The sequence below is a fragment of the Diceros bicornis genome, chromosome 18 (genome assembly GCF_020826845.1).
Source record: "Diceros bicornis minor isolate mBicDic1 chromosome 18, mDicBic1.mat.cur, whole genome shotgun sequence".
Lineage (NCBI taxonomy): Eukaryota > Metazoa > Chordata > Mammalia > Perissodactyla > Rhinocerotidae > Diceros > Diceros bicornis.
The window spans coordinates 26,739,701-26,761,720 of record NC_080757.1 but is presented as its reverse complement, the minus strand read 5'-3'; the positions used below and the strand labels follow the sequence as shown (position 1 = coordinate 26,761,720).

Sequence of the window (22,020 nt, the reverse complement as noted above, 5' to 3'; positions counted from 1 at the left end):
CCAGAGGCTAGGGATTTACGTCCTCTGTGGTTTCAACAAATAATCACTGTACTTACCATATCCAGACTTGTGCTAAGAACTCTTCACTAAACATTATTTCAAATTATTCTCAATACACAATAACTATACAAACAAGCAAAAATGAAACAAAAAATGAAAATCTTATTTTAGATCTGTAGTGTTTTTTAGATTTCATTCTATATTCACATGCAGGGCACTAAATGGCTTAAAAAGGATTTCACTTTTTCTTTCTGAAAATTCAAATTTGCCTTTTGATTTGAATTGGACATAAATAAAACTTTCAGTGTATAAACATAATATGTTCATTCACTATGATGACCTTACTAGATAAATGAAATTGATAAATAACTGGAAAATTCAACAAAATGTGAACATCTTTGATTTAACTGTTAAGACAAATGGCTGAATCCTTGTTTAGATTTAGTTGTAGGCATATAGCTAAAGTCAATTAAATTATTCTATGCCTCAGGTTTCCAATCTACCAATAAAAACAGAAGTCATTCCTGCCTTCTGATTTCTAGCTCCACAGAAACTACTGTGGTAATATCAATGCTGTGCTCTAAGATTAATGGAGTAAAGTTCTCCATATAAAACTAAGCCTAGAAAATTATAGTTGAGCCCAAATACTGATTCCATACAAGAAAGGAGATAGGACAATTACTGGGTCCCCAATTAAAACCAACACCAAACCAAACAAAGCAAACTAGTAAGTTAAACCATACGTTATTGGTCGGTAATCACCTTTGGAAAATTCTTCAACACTTGCTCCATTACAAATAATCAAAATACGGGCCATGCCTTACCTTGTTTTCTGCATAAGCCAGCCAGCGGCTCCCAAGAGCAACAGGATTCATGTTGGGCCCTGGACAAGGATAGCAGCCTGAAAAATTTCAAATGGCAATATTGAGAAATTTTGTAATAAATTTCCTGTTGTGCATCATATTTTGATGCCACAAGAACAAAATAATCAAATGCTTTTATTTTTTCAAGTCTCACATTAAATTCCCATAATGTTAGTCATTATTTTAATAGCTAAATGAGGTTCATTTTTTTCTCCTCTACAGTTTCCTTTTGGTTTTGACTCTGTTCCGATAAGAGACAAATCTGGGAAGAACTGGTGATCACTTTTAGAAACATTGGGCATTTTATGCAGTTATTCCTAGAACAAGAAGCTAAGAGGAACATTTTAAGTTCATAAGTCTACAACTTCATAAGTCAAACAAGAATGTTTAGAGAGGAAAGAGAAAGGATACAATTGGTTCAAGAATTTAAGGTCAAAAGATAAAGAAGACATACATCTAAAAGGAAATGACAATACCATGGTAGGAAAAAAAACCAAGTACTTAAGTATGGAGCCAATGAGGAGAAGTAATCCACAAAGTGTGCCTCAGTAGAAAAATGTTGGGGAACTAATTTACATAACCCTATGTGTTCACATTAAGTACTCAACTTCATTTTTTTTGCTTTCAGCCCAGCCAATAACAAACTAGTAGGAAGGATTATTTTGCAGTTCTCTCCTTTCAACAAGAATAAATATTCCTAACAGTGGTGGATACCATCCATGCAAAGAAACGTCAAGGCCATCTTCCTGAACTCTACTAACCAAGACACAACACAGTTCAGTCAAGATGTCAGTCATCCTACAGCCTCTCCCCTCTTGGCTATGACAATAAGGTCCCTGAGTCTAACACCCTCATCTGTCAACTATGCAAAATAATATTCCACTGTCTCACAAAACTGCTTTAAAGGGACTACTCAAAGAAGACTGGAGAATCAAAGAACACAAAAGGCCTAACCTAAAGAACTCCTGGTTTATCACTCCACAAGTATCTGGTTAATATTTTCACAAATGTTTTTCTCTAAAATGTACACGAGAGGATCAAACTGAGGTTATCTATTTCATACTTTCGGTCTAGATTTGGAATCTAAATTTATACAATCATGAGACAGACAAAATTTTATAACAATAACCAATAAACTTTGTCATGGGAAGCCATGGCAAAAAATAGCTAAATTACATGAAACACATAAGCATAATAGCAAAAAATAGCATGATCTGAATTGTAAACTGCACACCTGACAATACCCTACCCAGCCGAAAGTCCCAGTCTATGTTATTGTCATCAATGTATGACAGTCTTTTATTCAAAAGCATACTTATTAATAAGAAAAAGAACAATAATTAACTACTTTGACATTTACTGTCAAAAATAAAAACTTATATGTTCTGTGATATATTTATTTTTTCTTTTTGTTTCTTTATTTTCTATCTTCTTCCCTCTTGACTAGAGGAATATGTAAGGTCAAGGATTTGTGTCTGTTTTGTTCACTGCTGAATCTCCCCTGCCTAGAATAATATCTGAAAAATAGCTTATTAAAGATGTTTAAATAATTTAAACAATGCACTTAAATTAATCAAAGCATACTTATAAGGCACTGGCAAAAAAGTCATCTACACAAGAAAAATTTTCAAATATTCAGATAGTGTGTTCGGCTAAGAGCCAGATTTCATTTTAAAGCCATTTTTTAGGGCCGGCCCCGTAGCTTAGCGGTTAAGTGCGCCCACTCCGCTACTGGTGGCCCGGGTTCAGATCCCGGGCGCGCCCCGACGCACCACTTCTCGGGCCATGCTGAGGCCGCGTCCCACATACAGCAACTAGAAGGATGTGCAACTATGACACACACCTATCTACTGGGGCTTTGGGGGAAAAAAAAAATAAAAAAAATAAAGCCATTTTTTAATAGAAATCTTTCTTGAATGTATATTACATGCTTCCCTAAATTCAGAAATCCTTTTGAGTAGCAATGGTCATCACTCTGAAATGTTAGCGTTGCTGTTTCACCAGCACTAGAAGCACACATTGCTGTTGCTTCCATTACACAATAGTTTTCATTTCAGCTCTTTCAACTACCATCTACTTTGAGTTTTCATTTTTAAAGAAGATAAAGAACTTACAAAGAAGATAATGACCCTAAGAGAAAGCCCACATGTCATATGAAAGAAAAGGTATAAGCTTTTTTTTTTCTGCTCATCATTTAAAAAAACTTTTTGTTCACTTCAACGTTTGAAGAGGTGTGTTTGGGATGTTTTGGGGTTTTGGAAAATTGACTTCTGGGTAACTGTGACATTATTATATCCACTGAATGCATATTATGAACCCATACCATGGATACATACACAGGAGAAAGGCCCACTAAAATAGTACAAAGACAACACACTTTAACATATATTTTGCAATATTTATGTAATAGATTTCATTATTACACTCCCATTGAGTAAACTAATCTTATTCATACAAAAATGTACTTTCATATATGTGCAACACATATTCCATAGATATTTTCAGAACTGGAGAAATGAGTATAAATATACTCTATAAGAACGTTTCCCCCTTGTAAAAAGTGATGAAAAAAAGGAACCAACTGGAAAACAGAAATAAATAGCTGTGATACGCAGCATTAAATTAAGGTAGCTAATCTCCTGAACTTTAAAGTCACATAATCTAACTCTCAATCAATTCTGATAACCATTTTGCTGCAAAAGATCCTAATAAGTATATTCTCCTTTCCAAATACTAAAGGATACTAAAGAAAAAAGTAGTTTACAATTCTTCACTTCACTTTTTGAGTCAATGTTTTTAGAAACTCAGCGGACCTCAAGAATTACAGTGTATTGGAATGAAAACAAACTGTTTTTCTGCTCTTCAAAAAACATTTTACAGCTGGAATCAGCAGAACATTGGCCACTCAGCACTATCCCCACTTTATAAGCATGACTCCTTTAAAGATTAACCATTGCCTCCAGCTAAACTTTGAAAACAAGTGAAGGAAAAAAAACCCAAACTTCCATAATACCAGGACTAATTCTAACATGTTTATAATGTTTGTGAACAAAGTAAAAGACAACTGGACATTAAAAAACTCAGATTTCCAAATTTAAATAAAGGTAAAATCCAAGAAAAGCACACTGAATGAAGATTCTTCCATTCTAAAGACGTAATTTAAAAGGCACATGAGATGCAGGCAATTTTAGATGTCATCTTCCCAGAAAGTTGGTCCTAACGGGGAGGTGACCTTAACTTATTTTGAAAAATAAAGGATTTAACTACTCTTTGTAACATTCTGCCTTATTTTTCTCAGTAAGAACAATTCAAAAGATTTCAGATCTTTTTGAAAAAAACAGATGTCTGCATTTAAGGTCGGATTGTCTTTCAACAAGGGTACCAAGACAAGTCAATGAGGAAAAACAGTCTTTTCAACAAATGATGAAGGGTTAACTGGATATCCATATGCAAAAGAATGAAACTAAACCCTGACCTCACACAGCATACAAAACTTAACATGAAATAAGTCAAAAACTTAAATGAAAAAGTTAAAAGTAAAGAGGTTAAATCTTCATAACCTTAGATTATGCAATGCTTTCTTACGTATGACACCAAAAGTACAAGTGATAAAAGAAAAAATAGATAAATCGGACTTCATCAAAACTAAAACTTTTGTGCTTCAAAGGACATCAAGAAACAGAAAAGACAACTCACAGAATGAGAATTTTGCAAAACATACATCTGATAACTGACTTGTATTGAGAATATAAACAACTATTACTACTTAATAATGAAAAGACAAATAACAATATAAAATTTGACAAAGAAGATATTGGACAACAAATAAGCACATGAAAAGATTCTCAACATCATTAGCCATCAGGGAAATGAAAATCAAAACTATAATCAGATACCACTTCATGAGATACCAATAGGATGGCTATAATCAAAGAAAGATAACAACAATCATTGGCGAGAAGATGGAAAAACCAGAACCCTCATACACTGCTGGTGGGAATGTAAAATGGTGCAGTCACTCTGCCTAGCAACTCCTCAAATAGTTAAGGATAGAATTACCGTGTGACCCAGCAATTTGACTCCCAGGTACGTACACGTGAGAAATGAAAACATATTTCCACACAAATACTATACCTAAGAGAAGTGAAAATATATATCACCATAAAAACTTTCATTCATGAAAGCATTATTCCTAATAGCCCAAAAAATGGAAACAAACTAAATGTCCAGCACCTGATGAATAGATAAAATGTGGTATTATCCATATAGTGGAATATTACTCGGCAATAAAAAGAAATGAAGACTATAATAACCATTGTCTGATATACCACAGTTTATTCATCCATTTACCCACTGAAGAACATCTTGGTGGCTTCCACGTTTTGGCAATGGGAATAAAACTGCTATCAACATCTGTGGGCAGGTTTTTACATTGGACATAAGTTTTCAGTTCCTTTGGGTAAATACCAAGGAGTATGATTGCTGGATCATATGATAAGAGTATATTTAGTTTTGTAAAAAACTACCAAACTCTTCTCCAAACAGTCTCCAATTTTGCATTCCCACCAGCAATGTATGAGAGTTCCAGTTGCTCCACACATCTTTGCCAGCATTTGGTGCTGTCAGTGTTCTTGATTTTCATCAGTCTAATAGGGGTGTGGTGGTATCTCACTGCTGTTTTAATTTGAATTTCCCTGATGACACATGATGTGGAGTATCTTTTCATATGCTTATCTGCCATCTGTATATCTTCTTTGGTGAGGTATCTGTTAAGGTCTTTGGCCAATTTTTTAATCAGGTTGTTTTCTTCTTGTTGAATTTTAAGAGTTCTTTGTATATTTTGGATAACAGCACTTTATTAGATGTGTCTCACATATATTTTCTCCCAGTCTGTGGCTCGTCTTCTCAATCTCTTGACATTGTCTTTTGCAGAGCAGAAGTTTTCTAATTTTAATGAAGTCCATCTTATCAATTATTTCTTTCATAAATTCTGCCTTTGGTGTCGTATCTAAAAAGTCATCATCATATCCAAGGTCATCTAGGTTTTCTCCTATGTTATTTTCTACAAATTTTATACTTTTGTGTATTACATTTAAATTTATAATCCATTTTGAGTTAATTTTTGCAAAGGATGTATGGGCTATGTCTAGATTCATTTTTTTTGCCTGTGAATGTCCAGTTGTTCCAGCACCATTTGTTGAAGAGAATATCTTTGCTCCATTGTACTATCTTTGTTCCTTTGTCAAAGATCTATTTCTGAGCTCTCTATTCTGTTCTGTTGATCTATTTCTCTATTCTTTTGCCAATACCATACTGTCTTGATTATTGTTGCTTTATAATAAATCTTGAAGCTGGGTAGTGACATGGAGGAAACTTGAATGCATATTACTAAATGAAAGAAGCTAATCTGAGGAGGCTGTATACTATATGATTCAAACTATATGACATTCTAGGAAACGCAAAACTATGGAGATAAAAAGATCAGTAGTTACAAAGGGGAATGGGGAGGGCAGAGACGAATAGGTAGAGCACAGAGGTTTTCTAGGGCAGGGAAAATACTCTCTATGATATTACAATGATGGATATATGTCATCATACATTTATCCAAATCCACATAATGTACAACACCAAGAGTGAACCCTAAGGTAAACTATGGACTCTGGGTGATAATGATATGTTAATGTAGGTTCATCCATTGTAACAAATGCACCACTCGAGTGAATAACGTTAATAATGGAGGAGGCTATGCATGTGTGGGGATGGAGTTATATGGGAAATCTCTGTAGTTTCTGCTCAATTTTGCTGTGAACCTAAAACTGCTCTAAAAAAATTAAGTCATTAAAAAAGAAAAAGAATACAAAAAGAATAAAACCTAATAGATCCTACAACATGGATGAACTATGATTATATCTATGTTCAGAGAAAGACACCAGGCACAAAAGACCATATACTCTATGAAGTCCAGAAAAATCTATGAACACTCTCTCCAGAAAGACATAAGCACATAAAATACTAAATACCACTTCAGAGATTTATTTGACCATCTAACAGCTGGTTAACGACACTCTTAAGGTTCCATGAGCTTTGAATTTAAAACTTCTGATTTGTTTTTGCTTTATTTTTCATGTATATGAAACGTTATGAATTTAAGAGTACTGCCATTGTAAGATTCAATGGGTAGGAATTACACGCAGAGAGTAGGAAAGTCACAAGTTAGTTCATTGCACACATATTCACTGAACGTCCACTATGTACTGGGCACCTGCCTAAGCTGTGAAAACATCATGGTGGCCTAGTCCACCATATACACGTGGGGACCCAAAAGAACAGGGATAGATTTGACTTTTTACTTGAACTGGGCTTAGATCTCACATTAACCTGCCAATCCCTTCTTATAATTGTTACAAATTTGCTTCTGAACATAAAAAGGAAAGCTCCTCTTTCCAAAATTGAAAATAATTTTGCATTTTAAAGATTCTTTAAATTCGTTCCTTACATTTGTTATTCATCATTAACATAAATGAAGAACACACATACTAACACTAAGAAATAACATTAGGATTGTAAGCAATAAATTTTCCTTCTCAAAGTAAAAACAGAGGCCAATGGAAAGAGTTACTTTCTATACAATCCTTTGGTCTCTCTGGAGACTTCATAGCTATCTTTTAATTTAAGCACACTGGAAATGACTGTTAATGACATCTATCAGTCTTTGCCTTTTGTTTTCTTAACCATAAATGGGTTTTGGATTTCCACATCAAACAGCTGCTCAAGGCCACCTTTTCCGTACAGCCAAATACAAAGGGGTCTCCTTTCTCATCATATTGGCTGCATTCCCTTTCCAGTTCTCTGTCAGCTCTCTTTACCTCATCCTTCCACCCTTTGGTACAAATTCCCATGATGCTTTCTCTGATGGACACAGCTGTCTCTACTTATTTTACAGTCCCATCATTGTATTCATACATAACTAAGGCACTCACAATTGTATTATACAAGACCTTTTCAAACTATTTTAGAAATTAAATGCTTGCATGATCAAAACAATATTCTCATTAGGTGAAGAATTTGTCATTCTACGTGTGATTTGGTCCTACTTCTTTAAGAACTAGAAATCAATCAATGGAAAAAAACTATGTGGCATGGCAAAATGGACTACCACAAATGCTATTCTCAGTATGCCCACTGGCTCCCCTGTCTTCCAATCCCTATATCCTGCATCTTCTCAGTGCCCTAGGCAAAACTGGCTTATATGCATGGAATAACCCAAATTCAGAGATGCACATATAATCTATACCATGCCTCCTTCCACCAGCCAAAAATTTCAGTCTGTGTAAAGGAATGGGAGAGAAGATCCAGAGATTAGAGGAAAGTAAGCTTCTTGCAAGTTAGGAAATGGCTCCATTTTTCCCTTGATTTTAAATATTAGGTCATGCTAAATTTTGTTTGAAATGTTGCTATAAATTACTTTAGGTGAAGCTGTATTTCAAAGAAAAGAAGCTAAATTCCTTCATACACATATTTGCCAAATATCGTCAATCTTACCAACCTAACATCACTCACATAAATCTGTTCTCTAGGGTTTTGGAGTTAAGTAAAATAACATGTAACTAGGAATGAAACACTTCTTAATGGAAGTATGAAATGAGATATATTACTATTATTAGTCAGGGTATTCACAGATGAAGAGGTTGGGCAGACTTGTGAAATTCTACAATAAACAGTATTCAGAGTATGAGGAGAGAAATCACAAACTTTTGTTGCTGTTGATGCTTTCTGAACTTTGTATTTTTTTTGCTGAGGAAGATTAGCCCTGAGCTAACATCTGTTGCCAATCTTCCTCTACTTTCTATGTGGGTTGCTGCCACAGTGTGGCTGATGAGTGGTGTAGGTCCACACCCAGGATCCAAACCTGCAAACCTGGGCCGCCAAAGTGGAACGCGCCGAACTTAACCACTACGCCATGAGGCCAGCTCCTCTGAACTTTTTTAATGTAAACTATGTATTTAAATACAACATACACATAGAAGTACCCAAATCAACAAAGTAAACATATACACATATATAAGCAGCATCCAAAACAGAAAATAGAACATCACAGAATCCCAAAAGCTCCCTCTCACACCCTCTTCCAGTCCTAGTCTCCCAAGGTTAGGCACTATCCTGCCTTCTGACAACTATACTAAACATCTGTCATCAAAAGATATCACTGGGTTTTAATACACAGTTCATTACACTTATTCCATCATTTATCCCCAGAAACGACAGTTGTACATTTATATAGTCATGTGCCACATAATGACATTTTGGTCAATGATAGACTGCATATACAACAGTGGTCCCATAAGACTAGCACCATATAGCCTAGGTGTGTAGTAGGCTATAGCATCTAGGTTTGCGTAAGTACTGTAGGGGAGGAAGAAATTTTCTCTACCCTTCCACGTTCTTCTGGCTGGTCTACGAATTAAATTGACATGAGACAGATAAACAGAAGAAAAATAAACAAAAGTTGAATAACATGTATACATGGGAGAAACCCAGAAAAAGTAACTTACCAAAACGGCTGAAGCCCTCACCTTAAATACCATCCTCAGCTAAAGACAAAAGAATTGTTGGGGGTAGGGAGAGTCAGGGACTTCAAAGGGAAGGAAGGCAATTCACAGGTAGGTGAAAAGGAGCAAACATGTAGAAAACAAGTGTTTGGGCACACAGAAACACAAGAACACAGAGGGGAGCCCAACAAACAGGTTTTCTAGGTTCCTCCCTGTCTACCACATAGGTCACGTTATGCTAAGGTAATAGCTCACTTCCTAAGACAGGTTTTTTTAACCTGAATTCTTTTAGGCAGTTAAGGGGGCAGTAACAAGAAAAACCTTCTGAGTCTTTTGTTTCTTAAAAATAATCAGCCTAGCGCTGGCCCCATGGCTTAGCAGTTAAGTGCGCACGCTCCGCTGCTGGCGGCCCGGGTTCGGATCCCGGGCGCGCACTGACGCACCACTTCTCCGGCCATGCTGAGGCCGCGTCCCACATACAGCAACTAGAAGGATGTGCAGCTATGACATACAACTATCTACTGGGGCTTTGGGGGGAAAAAAATAAATAAATCACACACACACAAAAATAAATAATCAGCCTAAAATAATCCTCATGTTAAAGAGACACATTTTCAGGTGCAAATTTTGTTCTCCTTTAGTACACTCTATGATGTTCTCACAATGACGACATCGCCTAATGACGCATTTCTCAGAATGTATCCCTATTGTTAAGCAACACATGACTGACTGTACTACCCCATTTTTCAATATTTTAAGTATCATACATTTCAGCTTTAATGAAATACAGACTAAATAGACTGTATGGCATCCCCAAACCATGAGAGTCATTTTACAAACACTACCCTGAGAGAATAAGTGATAATCCTAATGGATCAGGAATTACTGAAAATTCACTACTGGGGGCCTCAAGTCACTTGACCAGGACTTACTTATAAGCTGCATGCCACTTATAAAGCACCTGACTGCAATACCAGAAACACTGTTGATCCTTCCAGATGTCTTCTTCCTATCGTGAACAATTCACAGAATGCAAGAGAGACTAATACTTTAATAATATTTGTTTTGATTATTCATTGGGTCCAGTAATGTGGAGGGAAGCATTTAAAAATACACGGCAAAGACGTTCCAAAAGGATATGTACTAAAAAAAGAAAAAACAAAGGCATTAAGAAAGAGTAATAACTCAATCTCCCATTCACTTTTATCAAACTTAATTGATATTTTGAGCTTGCTAAAAGCTCATAAAAAAGAAGCTCCTACTCCAAAAGGGGAAAAAATACTTCAGATACTGGAGAGATACTCAAGAGCTAATGACTATAAAGATATAATTTTCAAATAAATTCACTTTAGAAAATTTCTGGATTTACTCCAACATGATACATAAGAGAGAAACTTCGCTCATATATGCATACATATATTCATTCCTTTAAATATCCACCACTTACTTGTTAATTTTCAGCTCAGACCTATATCATTTTCCCTAGAGATCAGTACTGATCCTATATGAATAATTTTTTTCCTCAACTGATAACTTTTGATGGAATTGCATTACATTCTCAAGCATTATGGCTAACTAAACGACTTGGAAAAGGACCACTGATGCTTTGAAACCAGAAAATAGTCATGATAAATGTTTTCATCTTTAGTGAACTGAGTTTTCTTATTACAAGAAGCAAAAATAAACATCAGTGATATTTTTAAGTTAGCTAGAACATAATGGATATATTATACTTTCCACGATGGACCTTACTTCCTTAATCCAAATAAAGCTGAATAACTTTGATCTCAAAGAGATTATTGTCTAGTGGTAAAGACAGAACAAGTAGACAGAAAACGCATACAACGAGATAGAAAGTATTTTAACAGAGGCAGAGATTTTACGTTATAAAAGCCTTCCCAAAAGGTGTTGGGTAACATAAGAGGTCAAATCAATCTGGGCAATATAGAAATGTAGTAAATAAAATTAAACAGATTAAAATGCTAATCACCATTGCCATTCTCCAATAGAAGGCAGCATTTCCTAAGTATATTTGGCCAGGCCATCCTGATTTGCACAGCTTGTTGAAGGTCTAGTGTTCTGTGGACAGACTTTGGGAATTGGTATCTTTGGGGATTTAGAAAAGGAGAGGCTGCTTTATGCTACGGGGGTCAGGAAATATTTCACATAAGAACCAATATCTAGGGCCGGCTCCGTGGCTTAGCGGTTAAGTGCGCGCGCTCTGATGCTGGCGGCCCGGGTTCGGATCCCGGGCGCGCCCCAAGGCACCACTTCTCCGACCAACCTGAGGCCGAGTCCCACGTACAGCAACTAGAAGGATGTGAACCTATGACATACAACTATCTACTGGGGCTTTGGGGGGAAAAAAATGAATAAATAAAATCTTTAAAAAAAAAAAAAAAAAGAACCACTATCTACACTGGGCCTATAAAGACGCAGAATTAAGACATTGTGGGGAGAGAGGGTTCCAGCGAAAGACCATTTCAAGCAGGAAAACAAGGCAACAATGCATCTGCAAAGAACTGAGAATAGCGAGTGGTTGAAAGGAAATGTAAAACAAGCAGCATGAAAATGAGTTACAGAAACAAAGATTTAGCAAGGATATTGGATTTTGATAAAGAAAGTTTTTGTATGCCAAAAACCTTGGGAGTTCAGTTGGTAGGAAATGTACAAAATGACTCCATGGCCCTGTTGTCCCAGGACATTTCTAGTTTACACTTGTTGACCAGAGTTAAATCAAATGTCGCATTTATTCAAATCAAAAGACTTCAGTTTAGAAGATAAATTATATGATCATTCGGCAATACATAAAACATGATTTTGTAAGTTCTTATCATTTAGATATAGATAATAGTATGTGCAGATTAAATTATATAATGTCTGGGTTATGCTTCAAAATAATTGGGGAAGGGTATAAATGAAAAAGATTGTCCATGAGTTGATGATTGCTGAAACTAGATGATAAGTACACGGTGGTTTGTTATTACTACTTTCTTTAAATAATCATATATATTTCCCAAAATAAAACTTTTTTAAAAAATGACATTCATAGGAGATGAAATGGTATTTCTGTGGAGTTAGTAATTTAACAAAATACAATATTTTAGCTACACCACTAAATGACTACATGTTTATCAAATAAGCAAAATTACTGAAAATCAAAGGTACATTTAACCATTTTAAGGAACTAAAAATTCACCTTTCTGCCAGAACTTCGTAATTTCAAGTAAGAATGAAAACTAAGAAGAATACATACTTTAGTCTCTCTTCTTCTGTTTAAAGGTGTTTTCACTATAAATGGCTTCATTGAGAAATTATTGTAAAATCACAGAAAAATATGAAATTTAATTGCTTTTTTTGAAAATGTGCCAGTTTCTATATTGATTGTGCCAATTTATTCAAAAGCTTTACATATTTACTTTTTTTTTTTTTACTGCCAGACAGAAAAATCTGCAAGTTGACTGCAAGGCAGGACATTCCACAAACAAATTATTCTATTGCAAAATACTCCTCCAGGAAAGCTGCAAATATCATCAAGGAACAAAAACAAGCGTTTTTTAAATAAATTGTATTTATAGCCTACAGTACCACAGGTTTTTAAAAAAATTCTTCTTATATGTAGGTCTTTATTTGAAACAAATACATTTCTATCACTTCTTAGTTAAATGACAGACATTCATGTTACTAGAAACGAATTTCACTCATGTAGAGGTATACAATTAAAGATATAAGCTATATCTGCATCATTTTATGCAAAATCTTATTAGAACATCTAAGCTGAAAAATTACTATTAAGTTTAATTTTTGTTTTAAAATTCTATACTGAATTATTGAAAACCTATTTTTAGTTATCCCCTAAAAAAACTACAATGTAAATAGGCTCTATAAGACAATATCTCCATTATTTATTTATTTATTTTATAATTTTATTTATTTTTCCCCCAAAGCCCCAGTAGATAGTTGTATGTCATAGCTGCACATCCTTCTAGTTGCTGTATGTGGGACACGGCCTCAGCATGGCCGGAGAAGTGGTGTGTCGGTGCGCGCCCGGGGTCTGAACCCGGGCCGCCAGCAGCAGAGCTTGAGCACTCAACCGCTAAGCCACGGGGCCGGCCCCAATAGCTCCATTATTAACTTATATTTACTAACTACTCTTTAGTCACTGTGACAACTGAAGTCATACCCTAGCATTTATTACAAAGAAAGAAACTGACATCTATTGGCAAGTGTAATATTACTTTCAACATACACAGTCCAGTAGAGCCTAACATTTAAATAATGTTTAAATTTCAAAACGTACATTGCAATTTAAATAAACTATCTCAACAAATAATGATTTAGGATTTTTTCCCCCAATTTAACACTCAGTTGAGGCAGCCAGAGCTATCTTCATTTTTCAAAAAGAAAATAAAAGTAGCAGCCAGCCCGGTGGTGTAGCGGTGAAGTTCACGTGCTCCACTTCAGCAGCCCAGGGTTCACGGGTTCAGATCCCGGGCGTGGAACTACACACCGCTCATCAAGCCATGCTGTGGCGGCGTCCCACATACAAAACAGAGGAAGACTGGTACAGATGTTAGCTCAGCAACAATCTTCCTCAAGCAAAAAGAGGAAGATTGGCAACAGATGTTAGCTTAGGGCCAATCTTCCTCACCAAAAAAAAAAAGAAGAAGAAGAAGAAGAAGAAAAAAAATGTAGCTGTATGCTCCTGACCTGATTTTAAAAAGTGAAAGTGGCTACCAAGAAATATAGGCTCTGAGTGTAAAATGAAAATGGAGTCACGACAGAGATGTCTGACTTTGCAGAAGCCAAGACACACCTCTGTGGTTAATGAGGAAGAGCAGAAGACTATTCATAAGATGCAAAGACAAATGCTCAGGAAATGCAGCATCTGAATCTGGCTGAAATGTTCACCCTCTGTTCATTCACTCCTCCGCAGCCCACAGACTTGGAAGACAGATAGATTCATACATGGTTCCTTAGATAGGCTCTATTTCTCTAATTGTTTTAATTATAATAAGAATTAATAGAAATATAATGTAATATATTAATGCAAAAGACCTGTATAAGAACAAAGAATTAAGGGGCGGGCCCAGTGGCATAGTGGTTAAGTTCACGAGCTCTGCTTCAGCAGCCCAGGGTTTGCAGGTTCGGATCCCGGGTGCAGACCTACACACCGCTTACCAAGCCATGCTGTGGCAGGCGTCCCACATATAAAGTAAAGGAAGATGGGAACGGATGTTAGCCCAGGGCCAATCTTCCTCAGCAAAAAGAGGAGGATTGGCAACAGACGTTACCTCAGGGCTAATCTTCCTCACCAAAAAAAAAAAAAAAAAAAGAACAAAGAATTAATATGATAAAACAGGCCATGTAATACCCAAAGCTTCCCATATTATGTATATACTACCTTTGTGAATGAAGATGTTATTAACAAATATATGCTCCCCAAAACTTTTAATTTATCTAACATATAGATATAACAATAAAAGATCTTGTCTAGTTATCGACATTTAATAATTATTAAAGCACCAATAAATTTCTGATTGGCACAAAATAAATGACTGATAACTCGGTTCATGTACTCATTCATTCAAGAAATATTTAATGAGAGTTACATTGTGCCAGCCAATGCCCTAGGTGCTGGATATACTAATGTAAATTTGTAAACGGTGTACATGAGGTTTTGTGATACAACAAAAAAAATCTCAGTGAACAGGATATCTGTTATTATCTTTGTAGATCTCTGAGTGAAACCATTATAAGCTCAAGGAGATGAGTCGTTGTTCTCTTCCTCATAGTCTACAAAATGAATTATTATATTCTGTTATATATAGTATAACATGTAGTATATAATATATGCAATTACATATAGACTATAATGTACTGATTATATCAAGAACACGAGCTCTTATCAGCAAGAAATAATGTCTACTACCCACTGCTTAATACATGGTAGATACTAGGTAAATATCTGATGAATAAGTGTGAAAATAGTTGTGCTATTTCAGGAGATGCAGCAATATGATCGGGATTCCCTAGTCATAGCAAAACTGAGATCTCTTCCAACAGAACTATTTCTGCAGCATATACATATCAGACTTTCTGGGAAAATAGCTGTAGCATGGATGGTGAATTGCAGAACTTAAAACATAGAAGACAAGAGTGAAAATTATTGTTTTACTAGACTGTAGTGGAAAAAAAAATTCTGACTCCAGACTTCCTTCGGACTCAGCTCCTGCTGGAATTTCCATCCGTCTGGACTGCCCTACTAATCTTGGACTTGCCAGCCCCCACAATTGCATGAGTCAATGCCTTAAAAAAAAAAAAAAAATCAATCTCTTTCTTTCTCCTTGTGTGTGCATCCAGATTCTAGGCTTATTTCTGCACTTCTCGGCAGTAGCAGAAATTGTCGGAGGTGGGGGAAAGGAGGAGGGAGAGACAGAGAGAGACTGACACATTTCACTGAGTTTCAAATCTCTCATGTATGATAATCCAGCTACTTCCTCAAGTATGTTATGTTAATTAAGTAATTTAACAACTGCTTTGAAAGTATAACGTAGCTATATGAACCTAAATTAATCACAGCTACTCAAGCAGGATACATAAGGAGAAACTCAGGCAATATAGTACAAAGCTTGCTCAGTAATATGAAGAAAATGTGTTGTGGATTGAAAATACATACCGTATTATAGTACTAAATAAGACATCCACAGAAACACAGGAATGTCCTAATAACTGAATACCCATGAAATACTGATGTTATACAACTACAATTAGTTTGCTGATTCTGTCAAGTAAATAGTATAAACTCATATGCATATGATAGGAAATACATCAAGTTGGTACATACTTGTGACAAAAAATTTTTTTGTGAAAGTACAGCTATCAAAGGCAGCAATTTTCTCCTGCAAGACAACAACGAGGATCCTAAAATTAGAGGGAAAAAAAATAAAAGAAAATGTGAATGTGAAATTCTATAAATTGAATCATAAATAAGTTAAATCATCTAGATTTAAACAAGTATCTACCAATGCAATTTTAAAAATCAAACATTTCTTACAACATTTAGACTAGAAACATGTGCCTCTTAAAATGTAAAAATATAACCACAAAATCCTCAATATAATCAAGATAGAAATAATAGAGGAAGAAAAGTGACAGGAGAACAAATTATACCTTAAAAAATTATTTTCCTCTAAATAAAATTTTATTTTCATTCATTATAAATCAAATAAATCTATCTTCATTAAAGACTGTATGAGATCAATAAACTGCTGGCTATTTACTAAAAGTGTTTTTCCAGTGCTGGCTCAAAGTCATGGAATTAAACATAAAATGGATTTATGTAACCTGTCACTTAAAATGATTGCTGAATTTTCCAACACGAGAGCAAAAAAAAAAAAAAGGAAGAAAGAAAACTCAGACAACTATTATTCAGTGTAAATGAGTTGTTTCCAATTGACTCAGTATATTAAAATTTAATCAGAATCTGTATAAACTATATTTCTCTTAGAACCTGAGATTTATACAAATTAGGAAAATAATTTAGTTATGAAATTTCTTAAAAACCAAATTCCTAAAACACATCTGAAATGAAGTTATTTTATAAACTACATTTTAGAGTACTGCTTCTTCCAGGACATTAGTATAAATAGCCAAGTTTCAAAGTTATTTTAAACAATAAATAAAAGATTATAATTGTTGTTAAATATTTAACGTATATTTTTCAAAATTTGGGGAAGGTAAATGTGAGTAAGAGATGTTAATAGTGGGTGGGGAAAAAAACGTTGTATTTAACATGCATGCTTTATTAATCTTGTTCATTTACTGATGCAGAACAAAATCCTTAACATAGCTGACAACACATAATAAATGATTCCGTCATGGCACTTAACATAAGAAACCAACCAATCATCAGACCCAGGTTAAAGGGCTTAGGGAATCCATAGTAAGAAGATGACAAACTCAAGAGCAAATGCAGAAAAGACAAATCAGAGATGAAGTTTTTATATAATGCAGCAGTCCCTCCTCAAAAACACAGTAACACAAAATGATTTCCACAAGGAAGGTTTAATTTATTATGAATATGGGCTGGGTTCAAAAGACTAATTATGCCATATGGCTGATTTGCAAAAACAAATCAAAATCAACCAGGGAAAGACCTAGTGAATCAGGCTTGACATCTTACAGAGCCAAGTCTATGCAGTATCCTGAAATCTACACGATAGCTGTCCCTCTAACGTTCGCCACATTTGAACTCATACAATTTCTAACTGGAAAGTCAATTCCAAAAAAAAAAATTATATAATGTATCCAAATCAATAGATTTTTTTGTTGGAACATATCTTCATATAGTTTTTCTTTAAAAAAAAGATAGAAACAGAATATGAATCTTTGCTACATCAACCAAATATCCAGAGAATTTCATTTCTACTTTTCATTGATGACATTTCATATTCATAAATCACTCTTCTATCTGCTTTTATTCCTACTCACAAGTTTAATAATCATTAATTACTTATGATGAGCACACTGATGACTATGAAAAAATAAACTGTCAATTTTCAAGGTGATTTATATCTATTAAAATATTGAATAATTTCATTATTTCATGGCCAAAATGAAAAGAAATAAACACATAAATATTTGTTGTAAGAAAAGTAAATCCTAACTATATTTCATGTGCATCATCCAGAAACACAGTACTTGGAACAAGTGCAAAGTTGAGGGAAAAACCAATTTTTACCTTCATAGCCTTTGTTCAACAGTTCAAAAAAATAAATAAGAAATACTTTTTAAAAAATTTAACATGTTATTCTGTTTTCTAGTATATTTATGTATTTGTAAACAGGTAAATTGTGATCTAAAAATCTATTTGTACTTATCTCCCTTTTCAAATGTGTTAAAGTTTCTTTTTGGCTAAATAATATGTCATTTACTTTATGACAGCATACAAAACACTTGAAGGAGAACTATCATTACAGTTTTCCAAGTTAAATATACTACCTGCTGGATCCATCCATTTGATAATGCTGACTTTGAATAATTGGATGTGTCATTGGATAATTACATTATCCCAGCAATAATATGAGTGTTTCTCCTATTTTCTATAATTTTGAGTTTCATACTATTTGAAGTATAAATAAGTATAATAATTAGATCTTCATTATGAACTACACACTATCCTCTTCTTTGTCCTGTTTAATGTTTTTGTACTTGAATTCAAATACTTTTATCCTTAGTATCATAGCCCATGTGTTTAGTTTTAGTTTTAGTTTGTATTTGTCAGCTATGTCTTCACCCTTCTGATTACATTCAACCTACCTGAGTCACTTTTTGAAATATCCCTTTAAAATCTAACCTGAGAGTCTTTTATTATAAAATGTATTTTATATTGACACAGCATAAAAAATTTCATTTTCCATCTTCCATGTGTCTGCCTTCTGATGAGATAAAGGATTTATAGTTTGCATTCACAAGCTTAATCAAGACATTTACCATCGTAGGACTTCAGTTTTCTCAAATGTAAAAGGAAAGTGTTGAGTAATAGAAGATTCTTTAGGTCCCTTTCTCCTCTAATGTTCTGTGGTTATATAAATTAATTCTTCATTATCACTAGGTCGGGTAGACGTTCAACCCAGGTCTGAATATTTTCCTAGAGATTTTAACAAAATAGATTTCAAAGAAGGAAAATCTTCTAGTGCCTATGTTAGCTCCACTGTGAAGTCTTAAGGATTAAGAATATTTAAAAGCCTTTTTTGCAATTCAGAAATATGCTGTGTTTTGATGAATGCTAACAGGAAAATTACATTTCACATCATAAATCAGTAACCACATAGGAGTACATACATTATATATATTAAAAAGTTATAGGATACATATGAAAAGGTTCCTCAAAGCAATACTTAACCTTTGTATGTTTGCTCAGATACTTTCTATTCTTTTCCATTTCATTTTTTAAACGCTGGTTATGACTCAATGAACTTAACTCACAATTCACTAATGGCTCAAGACTGGAAGTCTGAAAACATTAAGAAATCTTAAGAGCTACTCCAGGGCCGGCCCCGTGGCTTAGCAGTTAAGTGCATGCGCTCCGCTACTGGCAGCCCGGGTTCGGATCTCGGTGCATACCGATGCACCACTTGTCCGGCCATGTTGAAGCCACGTCCCACATATAGCAACTAGAAGGATATGCAACTATGACATACAACTATTTACTGGGGCTTTGGGGAGAAAAAGGGGAAAAAAACAAATAAGAGGAGGATGGGCAATAGATGTTAGCTCAGGGCCAGTCTTCCTCAGCAAAAAGAGGAGGGCTACTCTAGTTGGCAGAATTCAGAAGGTGTTTTTGTGACTTTTTTTTAAATAAATCAAAGATAGTCAATGATATTGGTAGAGCTCTACATGCCCAAGAGGTATGTTACCCTGTACCAGAAATACATGAAAAAATGCTTACCGCTTGTTGCAGTGGAGATCGTAGATAGGTGTTTTAAACTGAATAGATTTGACCATCTCCCCAGTACGAAGTGAATACAGATCCACACAACAGTAGGGCGGACTTGTTCTAAAAAAGAGACAAAAGCCATTATTTTTAAATAGGTAGGAGGGCCTGTAAACTCTACATTTTCTTATTAACATAATCTTAAAAGCCCTTATTAACATAATAAAAGCAAGTTGATTTGAACTATAAAAAAGGATCATAACATATCCCGATCAACTCATTTCAGGAATGCAAACTTAGGGAAAGAATAAAAAATGAAACTCATTCATCAAATTAGTAATATACAAAAGAAAAATCATAAGATTTTCTCAATAAATGCAGAAAAGAATTTGATAAAATTAAAATCCAATTCACGATAAGAAATATTTCATTAACCTGATAAAGGATACCAATCTTAAAACTAACAAACAAAAACAAGCAATCACATATAATGGTAAAATACTGAAAGTTTTCACCTAAAATCAGGAACTAGACAAGAATACTCATTATTACCACTTCTGTTCAACAGAGTATGGAAGGTTCTGTGCATAAGGCAAGAAAAGAAATTACTACAAGGAAGAAATAAAGCTGTTATTATTTGCTGAGAACTTGACTGTATAAGTATAAAACCCAATAATACAAATCTCTAAGTAGCAATATATATACAGACAACCAAACAATAGAGACAAACCATTAGAAATAATATGTGGATTTACCAAAGTCACTAGATAACAGCACCTGTATTTTTATAAGTTAAGGACAAACAATTATAAAGTAAAATTTTAAAACAGTATCATATGATGGATATATGAACATATTGAACAAATTGGATTAAATCTAAGGAAAGATTTCAATATAATTACACAAAAATAAAACAAGACCAAAATAAATGGAAGTATATATTATAAGCTGACAGACTTTCTAAACTGATATAGTTCAACTCTAATGAAATATATACCAGGGGGTGGCATAGCAGTTAAGTTTGTGCACTGCACTTTGGCAGCCCAGGGTTTGCAGGTTGGGATCCCGGGCGCAGACTTACTCAAGCCATGCTGTGGCAGCGTCCCATATAAAGTAGAGGAAGATGGGCATGGATGTTAGCCCAGGGCCAATCTTCCTCAGCAAAAAGAGGAGGATTGGCAACAGATGTTAGCTTAGGGCTAACCTTGCTCCCCACTAAAAAAAAAAAATCTACCAGGAATGAGACTTCATTCTAAAATGTATATGGATATACATTCCACATGATAAAACTTATATTGTCAAGGTATAGTAGTCAAGACATTCTGTTCTTGACACTAAAACAGATGAAGAGATCGACATTTCCACCTTAAGAAAGTAGGAAAAGAAGAGCAAGTTAAATCCCATGAAAGTAGAATGACAGAATTAACAAAATACAACAAGAAATCAATGAGATAAAACTTGAGTAAGCAAAAGAAAAAAAATCAATGAAACTAAAACCTAGTTCTTTGAAAGCAAACTAAACCAATCTAAAAAGAAACATAATTTGAAGATTCCAGTATCTATGAAAGAAATTAAACTCATAATTTAAAACTTCTCCTAAAGAAATCCTCAAAAATTTGTAAATTCTATCAATCACTTAAACAAAAAAGTTTAGATATCCTACACAAATTCTTTCAGAAGGTAGAAGAGCAGTCACTTCCCAACTTATTTTATGGGGCCAGTAACACCTGAAAACTAAACATACTTCACAAGAAAAGAAACTACAGATACACTTATATATCTCTATGTCTCCTGACTATACATCAAAACTTTCTCAACAAAATATTAACAAGTCAAATCCAGCAATACAAAACCAGATGAGGTTTAGCTCAGGAACGAAAGGTTATTGAATAAAAGAGAACTTCTTCAACCTGATGAAGGGCATCTGCAAAAAACCCCACAGATGTAAGAATAAACATTTTTCCCAAAAGATCATGAACAAGGTAAAACTGTCTGCTCTTATCACTCCTATTTAACAATGACAAGCTAATTTTAAAATCCTTATGAAAATTTACAAAATGTGATTGGGGGACTTTACATAAATGAGACTTATTATTAAGCTACAATAATTAGAATAGTGTGAGATAGGATCTCACACCTATTAGAACGGCTATTACCAAAAAGATAAGAA

General features: G+C 34.5%; 1 protein-coding gene across 7 annotated transcripts in view; it reads right to left on the bottom strand.

Moving 5' to 3' along the window:
• BCAS3 (BCAS3 microtubule associated cell migration factor) overlaps positions 1-22,020 on the bottom strand; it is a 559,119-nt gene that overhangs the window by 412,800 nt on the left and 124,299 nt on the right. For all 7 annotated transcript variants that reach the window (XM_058560481.1, XM_058560485.1, XM_058560483.1 and 4 more), the window contains exons 8-10: positions 19,866-19,973; positions 16,260-16,336; positions 825-901 (exon numbers count right to left, since the gene is read on the bottom strand). In XM_058560481.1, the coding sequence (XP_058416464.1) occupies positions 825-901; positions 16,260-16,336; positions 19,866-19,973 (262 nt within the window). The remainder of the gene's footprint in view (positions 1-824; positions 902-16,259; positions 16,337-19,865; positions 19,974-22,020) is intronic.